The sequence below is a fragment of the Pollicipes pollicipes genome, unplaced genomic scaffold (genome assembly GCF_011947565.3).
Source record: "Pollicipes pollicipes isolate AB1234 unplaced genomic scaffold, Ppol_2.1 Scaffold_3447;HRSCAF=4054_pilon_pilon_pilon, whole genome shotgun sequence".
Taxonomy (NCBI): Eukaryota; Metazoa; Arthropoda; class Thecostraca; order Pollicipedomorpha; family Pollicipedidae; genus Pollicipes; species Pollicipes pollicipes.
The window spans coordinates 12,821,938-12,836,374 of NW_023596297.1; the positions used below are offsets into that span (position 1 = coordinate 12,821,938).

A 14,437-nucleotide genomic window follows, 5' to 3' on the forward strand; every position below is an offset into this window, starting at 1 on the left:
ATTCTGAAATGCCTACCAGGGCGAGTCGAGACATTTACACAAACTGTGAATGATCTAGTTGCAGCGCCACTCACAGAATGGGCAGCTCACACCAGTGGCGCTCTTGGACCCGCCCGTGTGTGCTGCCTAGCGTTCGTTCGACACATGTTCCAGCACTCTCGATCGGAACATATCTGGCGCGACGTCGTTTGTACTGGAAGTGTGAACCGCGGGCGAAATCAGACACCATAGAACAGTCGGCGCGTAATACATGCAAATAACGCCCGCTAAAGTAGAACAAAAAGTCCGACCATGCGTCCACTTTTACGGATTATTTGCCTAGCTTTCGCTTCACCTGACGGCAGCCATCATTTTTTTTTTTAGGTCGAGTGAAAACACCCAGCGCTCGACTATGGGACCTACCGGAAAATCGCCTCGATACTGACGCACTCTTAAACACCAGACCAAGGCCGTATCCAGCTTTTCCCACTTCAGACGGCAATCGCATTACTTTTTAGAAGGCGCATCTGACGATAACATCTGATATCAGATCATCGCACAGACCATAAACCACCTTTATCAGGTGGCCATACCACGCCGTCAGCCCGCTAGCTGAGATGCTGAGGACGCATCGACCTTGAAAACGGATGCATACGCAGTCCGAGATGAATGCATTCAACGAAAGATCGCGTTCACGCAAAGGGGTACCGGTGCCCAACGCACGGCCCTGCGCACATCAGAGTCTGAATTTCTCCGAGCGACCATGCATGAATGGACGAAACCCATCTGTGAGCTTTGCCGACAAGCGGCCATCAATCCCACTGTATACCGACTTAGCGGCCGCACTGCTCGTAAGCGTACCATTCTGAACTCGGATGGCAATGAGGCGGCGAACAGAAGCTGACTGTATTGGTCAGTACGTAATCGCAAGGTACTAACTGCCTTGAACTGTCACGCACTGCATAACCGACTAGAAATCTGCAGTCGATGGCGAAACATGTATTTATAAAATCAGGTACCCCAGAAGAACTGAATAGCGCAAACTATGGCACACAGGACACCTTCTGCGGGCCACAAAGGTACGGTGATACGACCCCTGGTGGCCACGGGCGGGCATCACCGGCGTCGCGCCACCACGAGCATCGATCATGTACTGCTTACGTCCTCTCCACCGAGCAGAGCCCCACAGGGCAGAGCGCGCCCGATACCGGAGCCAGGCTAAGGCCACAATGTGTGAATGAACGGAAGTGAGGGCCATGGGGAGGCCCAACACGCAGGCTGTTGCTGCGCCTGTTTTCATAAAAAGTCACACACCCTAAAACGCATCAAAAAGGCAGGCGCACATGAGGCGTAAAAGTTGACGGTGACGTGTCCTTCAGCGCGTGCGGGGCGGGTGCCGACCACCATCGTGTGCAAATGCGCGGACTGTTCCTGAAGAGTATGACGTGTATGCAAGTATCGCGAGCACGGTTCACACATGCCCTGAAAGGACGCTGCCAGAATCAATACGACGGAACTTCCAACGTCGTAGTAGGCCCGGGACGACCGACGATATCCCGGCGCTATCATCGAGCAAACATTGCTGATGGCGGGCATCCCTCGCCCTAAGCCGAGCCCCGAGTCGGCACACAGCTCAGTCCGAGTCGCCGTCGGCTCGGCTCGCGCCGTTCGGGCGAGCCGCCGCCGGTCCGTCGCCCTGCTCCGCGCCCGAGTCCTCGTCGGCAGAGCGCTTTGTCGCCGCCGCGCCGTCCGACAGCAGTGCCTCGTCGCCAGAAACATCCTGAGATCACACCACCTGCACTCAGCGCGGCACACAGACGGCCGGAAACAGGACGGTGGACGGGCACAACGATCTATTGTGTCGTAGTTCACAGTTGGCCTGAACGCACGTGTTATGCTTCACGTGCCAAACAATGGCATCAGCCTCTCCATGAGACTGTGCCGAAACCATACCACGTTGTTGCCACGCGTTTTGCCGGTTAGATGGGTGACAGAGTTGCTCATCTGCACAGTGAACGCATTGACATTGTAAAAAGGAAAGTCTGGGGGCCAAAGTATCCGGTATAACTGAAGCCACTTTGCTGACGCAGAACACCACAGAACATGTAGCAGTGGCTTAGCCAAGAGCCAAACAAATAACGAGTGGCACACAACAATCGGCTGTGCCGTGCATGGGTCACAGTACTGATGGTCACTGAATTTTGTGAAGTGCATCTCGACACCTTCAATACTGCAAACGCCGGCACATTTGGAAGCCGCGCTGTGCCCGGCAATGACGCACCTTCCAAGGGGGCGGCGCCTGGTCCTCGCAGCGCTTCATGGCGTACTTGTAGACGAGGAAGCCCGACTGTCCCGAACACAGCCAGTACTTCTCCACCCAGTAGAGCCCTGGATCACATAACAATTTACATTACAAGGCCGCCAGGGTTTATCGCCATCCCATGAGGCGCATGCGCAGCAGTACTTGTCCTCGCATCACCTTATGGAGTCAGCACCCGATGTCAAACGTTTCAGCGAAGAACGCATCGTCGCATGACTGTCAACGCTCCTGCAGGTTGACTATCCGCTCGCAACGCCCGGCCTCTGCGTCAGCAAGCAGAACTAACAGGAGGGGCAGGGTTTATATCCGACCCCACTGCTATGCAATAGCCGACCAGAGCTGTGCAAAACAAACACCGTTGGAATTACCCCTATCGCGATGAAGGTTTACAAAGCCGACGATTGCTTGTCAGTCCTTGGTTAAGGCAAAATTAGATTAGGCCGCTAATTGCTTTCTAGTCTGCGTTCAACTGACCCACAAACCGATTTCAATGAGAAAAACATAACTAAAATTGTGACGGTGGAAAGCATTTTACTAAGAACAAATGACGGTGGTCAGTACGGGCCAGTGACCAACGGCGGGAAGTTGGGCCAAAATTATACTTCCTGGTCAGGAAGTGATAACGGCAAGCACAAACGTGTATGAATTCGACCAGCAATGCTCCGAAATGACCAATTACCAACGCTTGAGAAGAAACGTCGATGACCAGAGCATGACACTTACATGCCAGGGACAGCACCTACAGGGGGACAGTAAATACAGTAAATAGGGACAGTAAATAGGTTATGTAAAAACACGACGCGGAATAACCATGCTAAAGCACGTAACTTAGTGAAAATGCTCTTAGGGAGCATGTTTGAGTCCAGCACTCCTAACTAAAGGTATAGTCATCAAACCACCGGAGTATGCTGGAAATTGACACAGTATATGACACCGACAGTTTCATCTAGCTCATGCATCCTCGCAGCCATGCTGCAAACGTACTTGGGGGGGGGGGGGGGACTGAGTCTTCCTCGAGCCTGGAATTACTGTTTGGGGTACAACACGGATACAGCTACAAACCTTTTCATCGGCAAGATAATGGGGTTGGGAATGCGTTTAGTTTCTTCGTACGTGTCCCCATCTTGTTGGTGCTGCACACCCAGCTACAATCACAACAGGCAGGCAACACTGTCACCCAGGCAGCTCACAACACTGGCCACGACCATCGCGTCAATGATTTACCCGACAAGCACAGAACCGTGTGGCATTTTCTGCTTAGCTGCATGTCGAGCCACGCTCCAGCCGAAGCAGACGAGATTGATCCCTCTACAGGTTGCATGGTCACCAAATGCCAGCTCTCTTTACAGCAGATCAAATGACCGTCCTGGCTGCTCTACATCGAACCCCTGCGCGAGGGTGTGCAGTGCCGAGGTGGTTCCTGCCGGTGCTACTATGCAACCATAGCGAGTCTGCTATGCTACCAGAGCATCTGCTATGCAGGCTTCAGAGCAATGGTCGGAACATATCGCGCGTTATCGCATCGCACCCACAAATAAGTTTTGCATTCGAGCAACGACAAAGTATCGCTTTGGGCGATAATGGCCAGCTACATAATTTGGCAAAATCAGCTTCTAGGCTTCAAGTTCTACATGCTGGTGTTGCTGCCTCTAAAAACGCGCCACAGCTAGCGTGACGTCACCGGTAGCGATCACATCACCACTGTTTGCCAGAATTTTAACGCCCACGCGTCTGAATACCCCCATGACGTCGAATCTACTCGGCACGCGTACCGGGATCAAAACCTTAATCAGAAACAAGCATGCACTACTTCAGCAGCCCCAAACGCCCACAGCCTGGCCGGAGGGGGTGTCGCGAGTCCGCGGAACACGTGAGCTAATGGTCGCTACGGCGTGATCATGGGAATGACTACGGTTCAGCTCAGTTTTTTTTCTGCGACGATCAGCGGAGGAGATCACGCAGCTGACGATAGTAATTCATGGCGCAAGATAATCGGGAGGTGACAATAAAAAACATCGTGCCTTGGCAGCAGCAAGTCGAGGGGTCGTAGAGACGAGGTCATGCAGACACCACCCCACACCCAGAGTGTGGGTTAGCCCACTCAAAGCCGCCCCCCTCTCGAGAGCCGGATAGCGAACCGATACCGGTCAAGGTTTCAAGTCAAGGCCGCCTCGTTACCACCGGCCGGCGGCGGGGTGAGGCACGGGCCGCTGAGTCCGCAGCGCAGCAGGCGGCCTGCGACCGCACAAGTGGCCGCGGCCGCGCCGCCACTGACCGTCGTATCTGTAGCCCTGCTCTGGCGCGTACGGGCTGCGCAGCTTGTAGCCACGGATCACGCGCACCGGCGTGCGTGTCTCGACGTTGCGGCTCAGCGCCAGGTTGCCGCGCGTCAGCTGCTGGTCCCGCGACTGCGGCGCCGTGCGCAGGTTCTGGCGACACCGGCCGTCGTCATGGCAACCGACGGCGGCGTCCGCCGATCGTTCCGGCGGCAGACAGCAACATCGGCAGATACCACTTCGGCATCGACAACTCCTGGACAGGGTTTCGGTGGCAGCCGATGTTGACGCTCATCTGATCTGGTCTAAAGAGAACCGACATTTTGCTAAGATAAAACCCATGGACGGATCCACCTCGTCCACATGGCAAGACATTCGGCTTTGTAGGGGCATGCTACATCAAGCACAAACACGCTACATCAGGTACAGAATCATATACGAAATACGTCTGCAGTTTTTTAGACGCCGCACAGTAGCCGACGTTGAAACAGATCACGTGCTGCACAACGAGACCTACCTTCGGCTGCGCAGTTGTTCCCTTCAGATCTCTTCCACCCTCGCCAGTGTAGGTAAAACACTCTCCCCAGTCCACATCGTCCTCGTACCTGCAATGTATTTATCGAAGCCAACTTCAAGAAAACAAATCACCTCTGCATGGAAGTGGCCAGCTCAGATTGCTGCACGGCGTACGACGCTCAGCACACACCTTCAAGCGTAACTCCAACATGCTCTACTTTCTGAGCATGGGGCGATTTGCTCTTCGTGCATTTAAGCCGTCAGCTTAAGTTGCCGGCATTTAAGTTTACCCCAGTCAGGCGGGTCCGCCTCCTGCCGTAAAGAATGCGGCAGATTCGCCTCCTGAGGTAGGGTCTGGCAGATCCGCCCCCCCCCCCCCCCCCGGAAAAAGGTATGGCATATCCGCCTCGGATGGGGTAGCAAGTCTGGCGGGTCCGAGTCCTGGGCTAAAGGGTCTGGTCGGTCCTCCTGGTGTAAAGGGTCTGGCGGGTCCTCCTATGTAAAGGATCTGGCGGGTCCGTGTCCTTGGGTAAAGGGTTTGGCGAGTTCTCCTGGAGTAAAGGGTCAGGCGGATGCTCCGTGTCAAGTGTCTGGCGGGTCCGATTCCTGGGACAGAGGGTCAGGCAGGCCGTTGTCTTGAGGATCAGTCTGGGATGTCAGTGTCCTTACAGAGAGGGTCTGACGGGCTCGTGCCCTGGGAAGTGCGTCTCTCACCCGCCGCTGAGCGCGATGCTGTAGGCGCCGTCGGGGCCGGCGTGTATGCCGGCCACGGTCGGCCGGTGCACGCCGTCCGCGCAGCACTCCAGCCGGGTCTGCCACCACGTGCCTACCGCCACGTCTGGGGACGGAGGGCAATCAGCCGGGTCTGCCACCATGTGCCCACCGCCACGTCTGGGGTTGGAGCACACTCAGACAAGTCTGCCACCATGTGCCCACCGCCACGTCTGGGGTTGGAGCACACTCAGACAAGTCTGCCACCACGTGCCCATCGCCACGTCTGGGGACGTAGCACACTCAGTCGGGTCTGTCGTCATGTGCCCATCGCCACGTTTGGGGACAGAACACATTCAGCCGAGTCTGCCGTCATGTGTCCATCGCCACATCTGGAAACGAGGACATGTAAACGTCTTACGGACGGAGAGCCCAGAAACGCGGCCCACATTCAGGGTCACACACGGGTACAACGGCAACCACTCAGAATAACGATAGAGACAGGAGGGTGTGGCCACAGGGCGAAGACAATGCACGTACTGACAGCCACACCTGAAAGTGCTGAAACACACTTAAGTACCAATCAATACAGGATGGTCGCGATGCATGGGATATTGCTGATTACATGAAACGACCAAAAGTTAAGTCTTACAGGGTGGTTAATTCAATGAAAACGTGTCCGCCATTGCAGAATGGCAAGTTAATATTAGGTACATTAGTAATATAAACTCTCGCACGGTTTCATTTTAAATAGCGACACGAAATATGCGCACAACATACCCGGTATGGTTCCATAAACCTTCTCTCGGTTCTTAGGAACGGCAACCTTGATGCGTGGCACGTATGGCTTCCTCTTGTTCGGTCGCTCCTCTTCGTAATCCTCATCGTCCGAATCATCTAAATCTGAGTCGCCAAAGTCCAGGGAAGAAAACTTCGTCGGCTGGAAATTGATAATATCATTATAGCTTTTACTAGCCCAGCAATAAATAAATATATAGCCTTCGAAGCAATTCTTCCCATTCCAAAACGATGGCCAAACCAGCGCATCGGGCACGAAACTGCACCAAATGAAAAGCATATCCGAAACACCAGGGGCTGAGAACCAACACCACACTTGGTTCAGTTCAAGCGTCATACACGTCGCGTCCACCGAACGGCAAACGATTAGCCGAGGACACGTGATCAGCCGTTCGGCCAAGGCAACGGCCCTTGAAAGCTTCACGGCCACCGCCAGGACAATTAGGCAGCCAACAGACATCACGTCCGTCAAGACAGTTCACGCTGAACCCATACAAGCGGCCCATTAAAAAAAAACGATCAAATATGTGGAGGCGCAGGATCCTCTAGAGGAAATGTGGAAGATCTTCACGACGTGAGCACATCGATGCGCTCCAGTGCGCGGGGAATGCAGAAGTTTGGCTTCTGTCGTCAGTTTGCACAGCTTTCACTCCCAATCAGCAAATGTTCACCAAATCAGAATGTCGTATATTTTAAAAATCGTCTTTGTCCGATTACGTCAAATGTGTCTCGAGATTTTCCCGAAAGGCACACAATTTGGGTGACATAGTAAGGTCACCTTTACATCCGAGCTCAGCTCACACAAACGGCCCTTCAAACACGCCAAAATATGTCATGTGGAGAAATCTCACGACGTGAACACACCAGTGGCTCCAATGCCGGGGGAATACAATAATTGTTTTCTATTGAAAGTTTCACAGCTTGAAATTCCAAACAGTAAAATGTCCACCGAATCAGACATGTCCCATATTCAAAGCAGTCATTTTCGTATGATAAAGTCAACTGCATCTCAGTCTTTTTCGAATTTAACAAAATATGTGATACTCTACAGTTAATCGCCTTTTCTCCGAACTTTAATTTTCCACAGAGATTAGCATGGCAGAAAATGGGGTCAATTTTGTCGGGCCATCGGCAAGTTCGTTAACATGTTGAAGCTGGTGGGACACATAAGTTCCACCGAAATTGGGCTGGAGATAACAGGCTCTAAACCCACAAGTGACGGTGAGATATCTCACCCAGCATGGCATTCCATCGAATGCCATTTTGGCAAAGGAAGTGTTCCATGTCATGTCTGCGGACTCAAACCCGCTCTGACCTCAAGGAGACTATTACCAACCAATACGCGTAGCTGGGATTTCGCTCAAGCGGGGGTCATATTGTGTCTCAGGGAAACATTTCCTCCAAGGCTCCCCTCTTCGCGGCTGCCGAGGGCAAGGCTGTTTATTTTTATTCGGAGAACCTTGTTAGGCTCGGGAGCCTATGCTGATGTCCCGGGGGCCATCACCAATGCCTTGGTGATGGTCAATTATTGGTTAAATAAAAATTGACGTTGGTGATGATTTGGAGTTTTAGGGTGAGTCGACTGAAAATGGTCATGAAGAGCTCACAGCTACCATATTATTAAGCAGGGTAGGAATTCAGACGGGTTTTTGAAACATTACGTAGTTCGTAGGAGTCATTCCATCACATGCACAGTCCAGTGGCATCACCGGACTCCTCCCCCCCCCCCCCCCCCACTTCCACTACACCTGAATATGGGGACGTCAACTCTGCCCGTAACTGTTCTGCTCACAACATGCGTTCATCTTTGAGCTGTTGCAGATTTTTCTGTCGAATGCAAAATTTTGCAGAGACGCAATTTGGAGTCAAGCCTTACCACCACACGCACGCAAAGGCATTTCTTTGATTCATACTTGGGACTGCTCTTTCCAGAGCGTTAACTAATATGAAACGATATTACGATTACGATAACTGGAGCAAGAGAAAACCACTCCTCTGATCAGGCACATGTTGCAGCCCAATGCAATGAGAACGCAGTCCGATTGCCAAAGACTGTCAATTGGTCTCGGGCCCCAATCGGTAAACATCGTAAGGGCTTAGTCCAACAGCGGTGAGTTTTGGTTCATACCGCAGAAGGCGTTCGGTATTCAGTTCATCTCGCCACATATCCGTCATATGTCCCACGGAACCATACGACAACCTGTCTCTGACAACCGATGCCGGGTGTGCTATCCCCAGCACTTTCGGTTCGCGCCGCACGCTGGATTACACGCGCATGAATCAGCTGAGCCTCTCAAGCCGGGAGCCAGCAGGTCGGACATGGCAAAGGAACACGTCGCTGAAGCTCGCGCTGGCAATCCCAAGCCCACATCCGTCGAGTGTCATGGGTTGTGAAATGTATTGACACAACGAAACGACGCCGCCTCGAGTGGCACCGGTCACCCCACGGCCGATAGCGCTCCGCGGAGCGGCACACATGGTCCCGAGATCGCTTTCAGCCGCGATTTATCCCCCGCGTATTGCAGTCCTCCAGTGAGCGGGCATCAGCCGCGGCGCAAGCATCTGTCGGCACGTGCTTCAGCAGTCCGCCAGCGGCCAGCACACACTCGCAGACTGAACCACGGAGCCGGCGAGACGGCAGAGAACACGCCCAGGACTGCAGGCTGACTCGCATAACCCGCCAGGCGCAAGCTGTCGTCGGCTGTCGACGTCACACTGCATGATGCTGGTGCAGACGTGGACAATTTGAAGTGGAAGAAAAGCACCCAGACATGGCACATTGTACTGAATAACCTGGACGTCCAATGTTCAGCCATCCTCCCTGGCTTCTCCTGGCGTTAGCAGACAAGGCGGTATTCTAGTCTTGAAGGCCAGTGACAGAGCGAAAATGATCGTCCCTGCTCACAGGTGTGCGAAGAACATCCCACTCCGCAAACATCCACCAGGGAGGAACACAATGAAAAAGTTGGCATCATAAAAACAACTTTATGCAGCCTGGATTGAAGAGATTAGACAAAACAAGTAGTTGTTCCAATTTTCCTAGAAAGAACCACCTATTAAACAAAACAGATCTTCAGTCCAATAAATCCCGACCTGAGCCACTATAAAGTCTGCGCTTTGTCTTCGGCCGCAACGTTATGAGCGTTATTTTGAGTAAACCGCCTTCAATAGGTGCTGGTGCTGGATAAACGACATTATAGGACAAAACAACGATTATGTTAATGGTACTCAATATTTCGAGATGTGGCCATGCTTAAGAGGACTACGATGAGCAGCTCAAGATGACGACCTTGGAGATGACCCCAAATCGAAATATTGGCTATCGCCAATGTAATCGTAAGATCTACAACGTCGTTCGAAGGCAATGTATCACATTTCTGTGGGAGCTCGCAATGCCGAAAAACCGGGAGCAGAGGGCCTTGCTTTCTCATATCAAGGACACCTTCTTATACATTTTATAGAAAAAAAAATTTGCATGCAGGACCAATCACTTGGACAAGATTAAAACAGACATTGGAATGTTGATCGACCCTTTTGCTCTCAAGACGCACAACACAATAAGGCAGCTGCTGGCCATTTAACATCATCGGCGGTTGGACGGGGATTACACGCCAGAAATCCAGCGCTATACTTGTGCAGCACGTCTCAGTGATGTTGTTGTTGTTTATTGGAGTTTAGGGGCGCGCCGACTGCGGTGGTCATTTGGCACCCATAACGAGTATTGTTTTACCATCTATTAAGCAGCATAAATGGTTCCAAAGTTGATGTGTTTGAGAAATAAGAAAATCTGTTGAGCTCCAAGAAATCGTGAGTTGTCTCCAATCATATCAATCAGGGTAAGGGGCGAGTCATGCTGTCCAAAGTAACGTTGGCGTTCTTCCACGAGGCGCAGGCAAGACACAAGGACATGACGAACGGTGAGGACAGCGCCGCATCGATGGCAGATAGGTTGTACGGCTCCCTCCAACATAAAGCCGTGGGTTGCGTACTGTGTCCGATGCGTAGTCTGCAGAGCATCACCTCTTCTCGCCTCATTTTGCGGAAACACGAAAACCACTGACCCAGCTGAGGTTTTATCTCTTTAAACTTATTACCCTCCATCTGATCCCAGCAACGCTGCCACTTGTCATGCAGGAAGGTTTTTATTGCAGGGTAAGTCTCTGGCAGGAATAGAGAGCGAACACATGGAGCCAGCGCTGCTCGCCTGGCAACCGCGTCAGCCACCTCGTTGCCCGCGATTCCAACGTGACTAGGGACCCAACATAGCATAACTTTCTTTCCGGCCCGATCCAATTGAGTCAAACGTATTAAAATGTCCTGTATAAGGGGACATGATGGATAAAAATACTTCAAACTCAGAACAATGCTCAGAGTCCGTCAAAATGAGATGTAAAGGTTCGTCGCCGACTTCAATCAAACATAGTGCCTTAGTGTTTGGTACGAGCTCCGATGTGAACACCGAAGCGTTTGGGGGCAATGAAAACGACCGGATGACGCCACCGCTTACAAACGCACAGCCTACACCATCAGAAGTTTTAGAACCGTCCGTGTAAGTATGTGTGTAGCCCTGATGTAACGCTAAACGCTCAAGCGCTCTGGACCTCATTATATCTAGTGATGCCATGACCGCCAAAACTCATGGTGTTGCATGACCTCCGGCACGGGTTTTGCCGGGCCCAGATCGTCGGGACGTGCGGCCGGTTCGACGAGCGGCACCGGCGGTCGCCCGCCGCGCGGGTGGCGCAGCGTCCGCGGCGGCACGCCCCACCCGTCACCGGGGCGGCGGTGGCGCTCGTGCGGCGACCATCGGCGCGCGTCGATCGGTGTGAGACGTCCGGCGAGAGGCGCCCTCAGTGTCGGGTGCGCGACCTCTTGCTGGCCGCTGCTGATCTCGTCGGTCACGGAGCCGGCGACATGGAAGCCCTTGCTCCCACCCCCCCTCCTCCAGCGGGATGGGTCAGCGGCCGCACCCAACGCCGTGACTACGGAGGTAGTGTACTTTTTCACCTCAGGACATGTATCACACACGGTCGACCACGGGGCTTGTGATTATTTGAGGCCGACACCAGGTCACCATTGTGATCCAGGGGTGAGCACAGTAGCACCAGCCGGTCGGAGATGTTCGTCGGCATCAGGTCAGCCACCGAGTGACCTGAGTTCGCCGGCTCTCGGTGCCCGCAGGCGTCCGATGGCAGATCAGACAGCCGGCCGGTGGCTGACCCGAGCTGCTGGTGATGTGTTATGACCGTAGCTGCTGCCCTCCACCTGGCTGGATGGCTGTTATGATCGTGACTGCTGCCCTCCACCTGGCTAAACGGCTGTTATGACCGTGGCTGCTGCCCTCCACCTGGCTGAATGACTGTTATGACCGTGGCTGAAGCCCTCCACCTGGCTGGCTGGCTGGCTGTTATGGCCAAAGCTGCTGCCCTCCACCCGGTAGAATAGCTGCTATGGCCGTGGCTGATGCACTCCGCCACAACCGGCGGTTGATTCATGGGCGGCTAGCGGTCGCCCGGGTACGTCGCTGTTGGCTGTGGATGTAACAAGTAATGTTGGCTGTTACCGCTGCTGTTGGCTGTGACCGCCGCTGTTGGCTGTGGCTGCTGCTGTTGCCTGTGGTCGCTGCTGTTGGCTGTGGCCGCTGTTGTTGCCTGTGGTCGCTGCTGTTGGCTGTGGCCGCTGTTGTTGGCTGTGGTCGCTGTTGTTGGCTGTGACCGCCGCCGTTGGCTGTGGCCGCTGCTGTTGGCCATGGCCCCTGCTGTTGGCTGCGGCCGCTGCTGTTGGCTGTGGCGCTGCTGGTGGCTATGGCCCCTGCTGTTGGCTGTGGCCGCTGCTGTTGGCTGTGGCCGCTGTTGTTGGCTGTGGTCGCTGTTGTTGGCTGTGACCGCCGCCGTTGGCTGTGGCCGCTGCTGTTGGCCATGGCCCCTGCTGTTGGCTGCGGCCGCTGCTGTTGGCTGTGGCGCTGCTGGTGGCTATGGCCCCTGCTGTTGGCTGTGGCCGCTGCTGTTGGCTGTGGTCGCTCTCGGCGGCTGATGGACCCGGGTGGCCGACATTATCCCGCAGCCGTCGCCGCCGCCCTCGGCCGTGGCCGGCATTTGACGGCCCTGGGCGGCTGCGCCCGGCTCGGCGTCGCCGCTGGCTGTGGCCGCTGTCCCGTGCCGACGAGTGGCGGACTTGAACGGCCGGCAATGGCTCGCGACCGCCGCTAACCGTGACCGGTGACCGTGACCGTGACGGTGACCGGTGTCGGCGGGTGACAGTCCTGGGCGGCCGGATGCTCGTGACTTCTGCTGCAGCCCCTGACCGGGCCCGGCGTTTGGCAGTTGTGTGCGGCGGGCGCCGGCTAGGGGCAGCCGTCGCTGGCTGTGGCCGCTGCCGGTGAGCGGCGGTCCTGGGAGAGTGGCTGCTGGCGACGGCCGCCGGCGCTGCTCTCCGCCGTCTTCGGCGGTTGCCAGACCTTTACAGATGATAGAGGTCGGTGGCTGCTGCCGACGCCGGCCTCGCCCGACGTTGACAGCTGACGGCTCTGGGCGGCTGACGCCGGCTCGGGGCCGCAGCCACTGGCTGAGCTCGGGGTCGGCGACGGCGGGTGACGCTGCCAGATGACCGGTGAACACCGCTTTGTGCCGACTGTGTACAGGGCAACAACACCCAACGGTCAGCAGCATAGCATAGAAGCTGGTGTCTCATCTGCCAACACAGCTGCATTTTCGAATTTTCAAATGTTGGAAGGCTCTGATCATCTCGACTTCGATGACAATTTATGTGGATACAGCTGTACCTGACCCGCAACATGCTTCAGTCATCGTTGGATGCACCGGCGAGCCAATGCTTGGCTTGATGCGCCCTGCGATCCCACTCACTCTGATGCAAAATCACACTTTGCCTGGATGGTCTCTTGGTATCACTGCTTGATACGCTTTTAAACCGTCAGTCATATATATTCTAGAGGTGCTGTTGAACCACCTAATGTCTGAATAAGACTGTTTATGCAAGTAGGCACGTCTCCTAATTCCGTGACGAATTTCACAATCCGATTGGTTGCATTGGTTGCATTGGTTGCCCGATTTTCGAAGTGAAATCTTCATTTCAGTGTCACTGTCAGCTAAAGGCTGATGCTGGGGATCTACGCTTGCAGATTGGCGCGAACGACGAATTGGCTGTGACGGCGGACTCCACACCATGTGCATGGATGTCTCGAAATTATTAATGGCTTGCGCTAAGTCCGATCAATGTGTCCGGGTGATACAGAGGAGCATACCGTCAATATTTATGGAATCATGGGCTTCCGACGGCCTTCCTGCGGCCGCCTCGCCACGCGGTCAAACAGCGTTGCCCGCACTTCGCACAGGGCCTGCCATCATCGCTTCGTCTGAGAAGCGTGCAAACAGCGCAGGTACAGAGAAGGGTACTTGTGCTAATTGTCCGCAAGCCGTTCGCTGACCACACCGTTCTTAAAACACTACATGCTCAAAAGAAAGGGACGTCAATTAGGGCAGGCAGCACGCCACTTGTGCACCTACAAAAGGATAACACTGCTAAGCAGGGACACGCGCGCCGGCAGGACTTTATCCTGCGGCTGCGACCAGTGTCCCATTGGACAGTGACAGTAGGGCTAGGGCACACCACCTGCGGCTGTGACCAGTGTCCCACTCGGCAGTGACAGGAGGGCTAGGGCACACCACCCGCAAGCTTCGGCACGAGCCAGCGCGCCCGCCTGACCTTGTTGGAGGCGCGCGTCGAGCGCCGGCGGCCGTCGGTTAGCTGGGTGCCGTAGTCGACGGCGTCAGCGGCCGGCCGGGGCTTCTTGACCGGCCGCGGGCGGACCGGCGCCACC

At 54.7% G+C, this 14,437-nt stretch overlaps 1 protein-coding gene across 1 annotated transcript; it reads right to left on the reverse strand.

Annotated features, from left to right (window-relative positions):
* Nucleotides 1–963: 963 nt before the first annotated feature.
* LOC119092142 (E3 ubiquitin-protein ligase UHRF1) lies at nucleotides 964–14,391 on the reverse strand (the record flags this gene model as incomplete). Its single annotated transcript, XM_037215118.1, has 7 exons — nucleotides 964–1,759; nucleotides 2,261–2,367; nucleotides 4,575–4,728; nucleotides 5,093–5,180; nucleotides 5,806–5,929; nucleotides 6,583–6,742; nucleotides 14,323–14,391. Coding segments are annotated over 7 exons (849 nt in total), but the record flags the coding sequence as incomplete, so codon positions are not given.
* Between the last annotated feature and the right edge of the window lie 46 nt (nucleotides 14,392–14,437).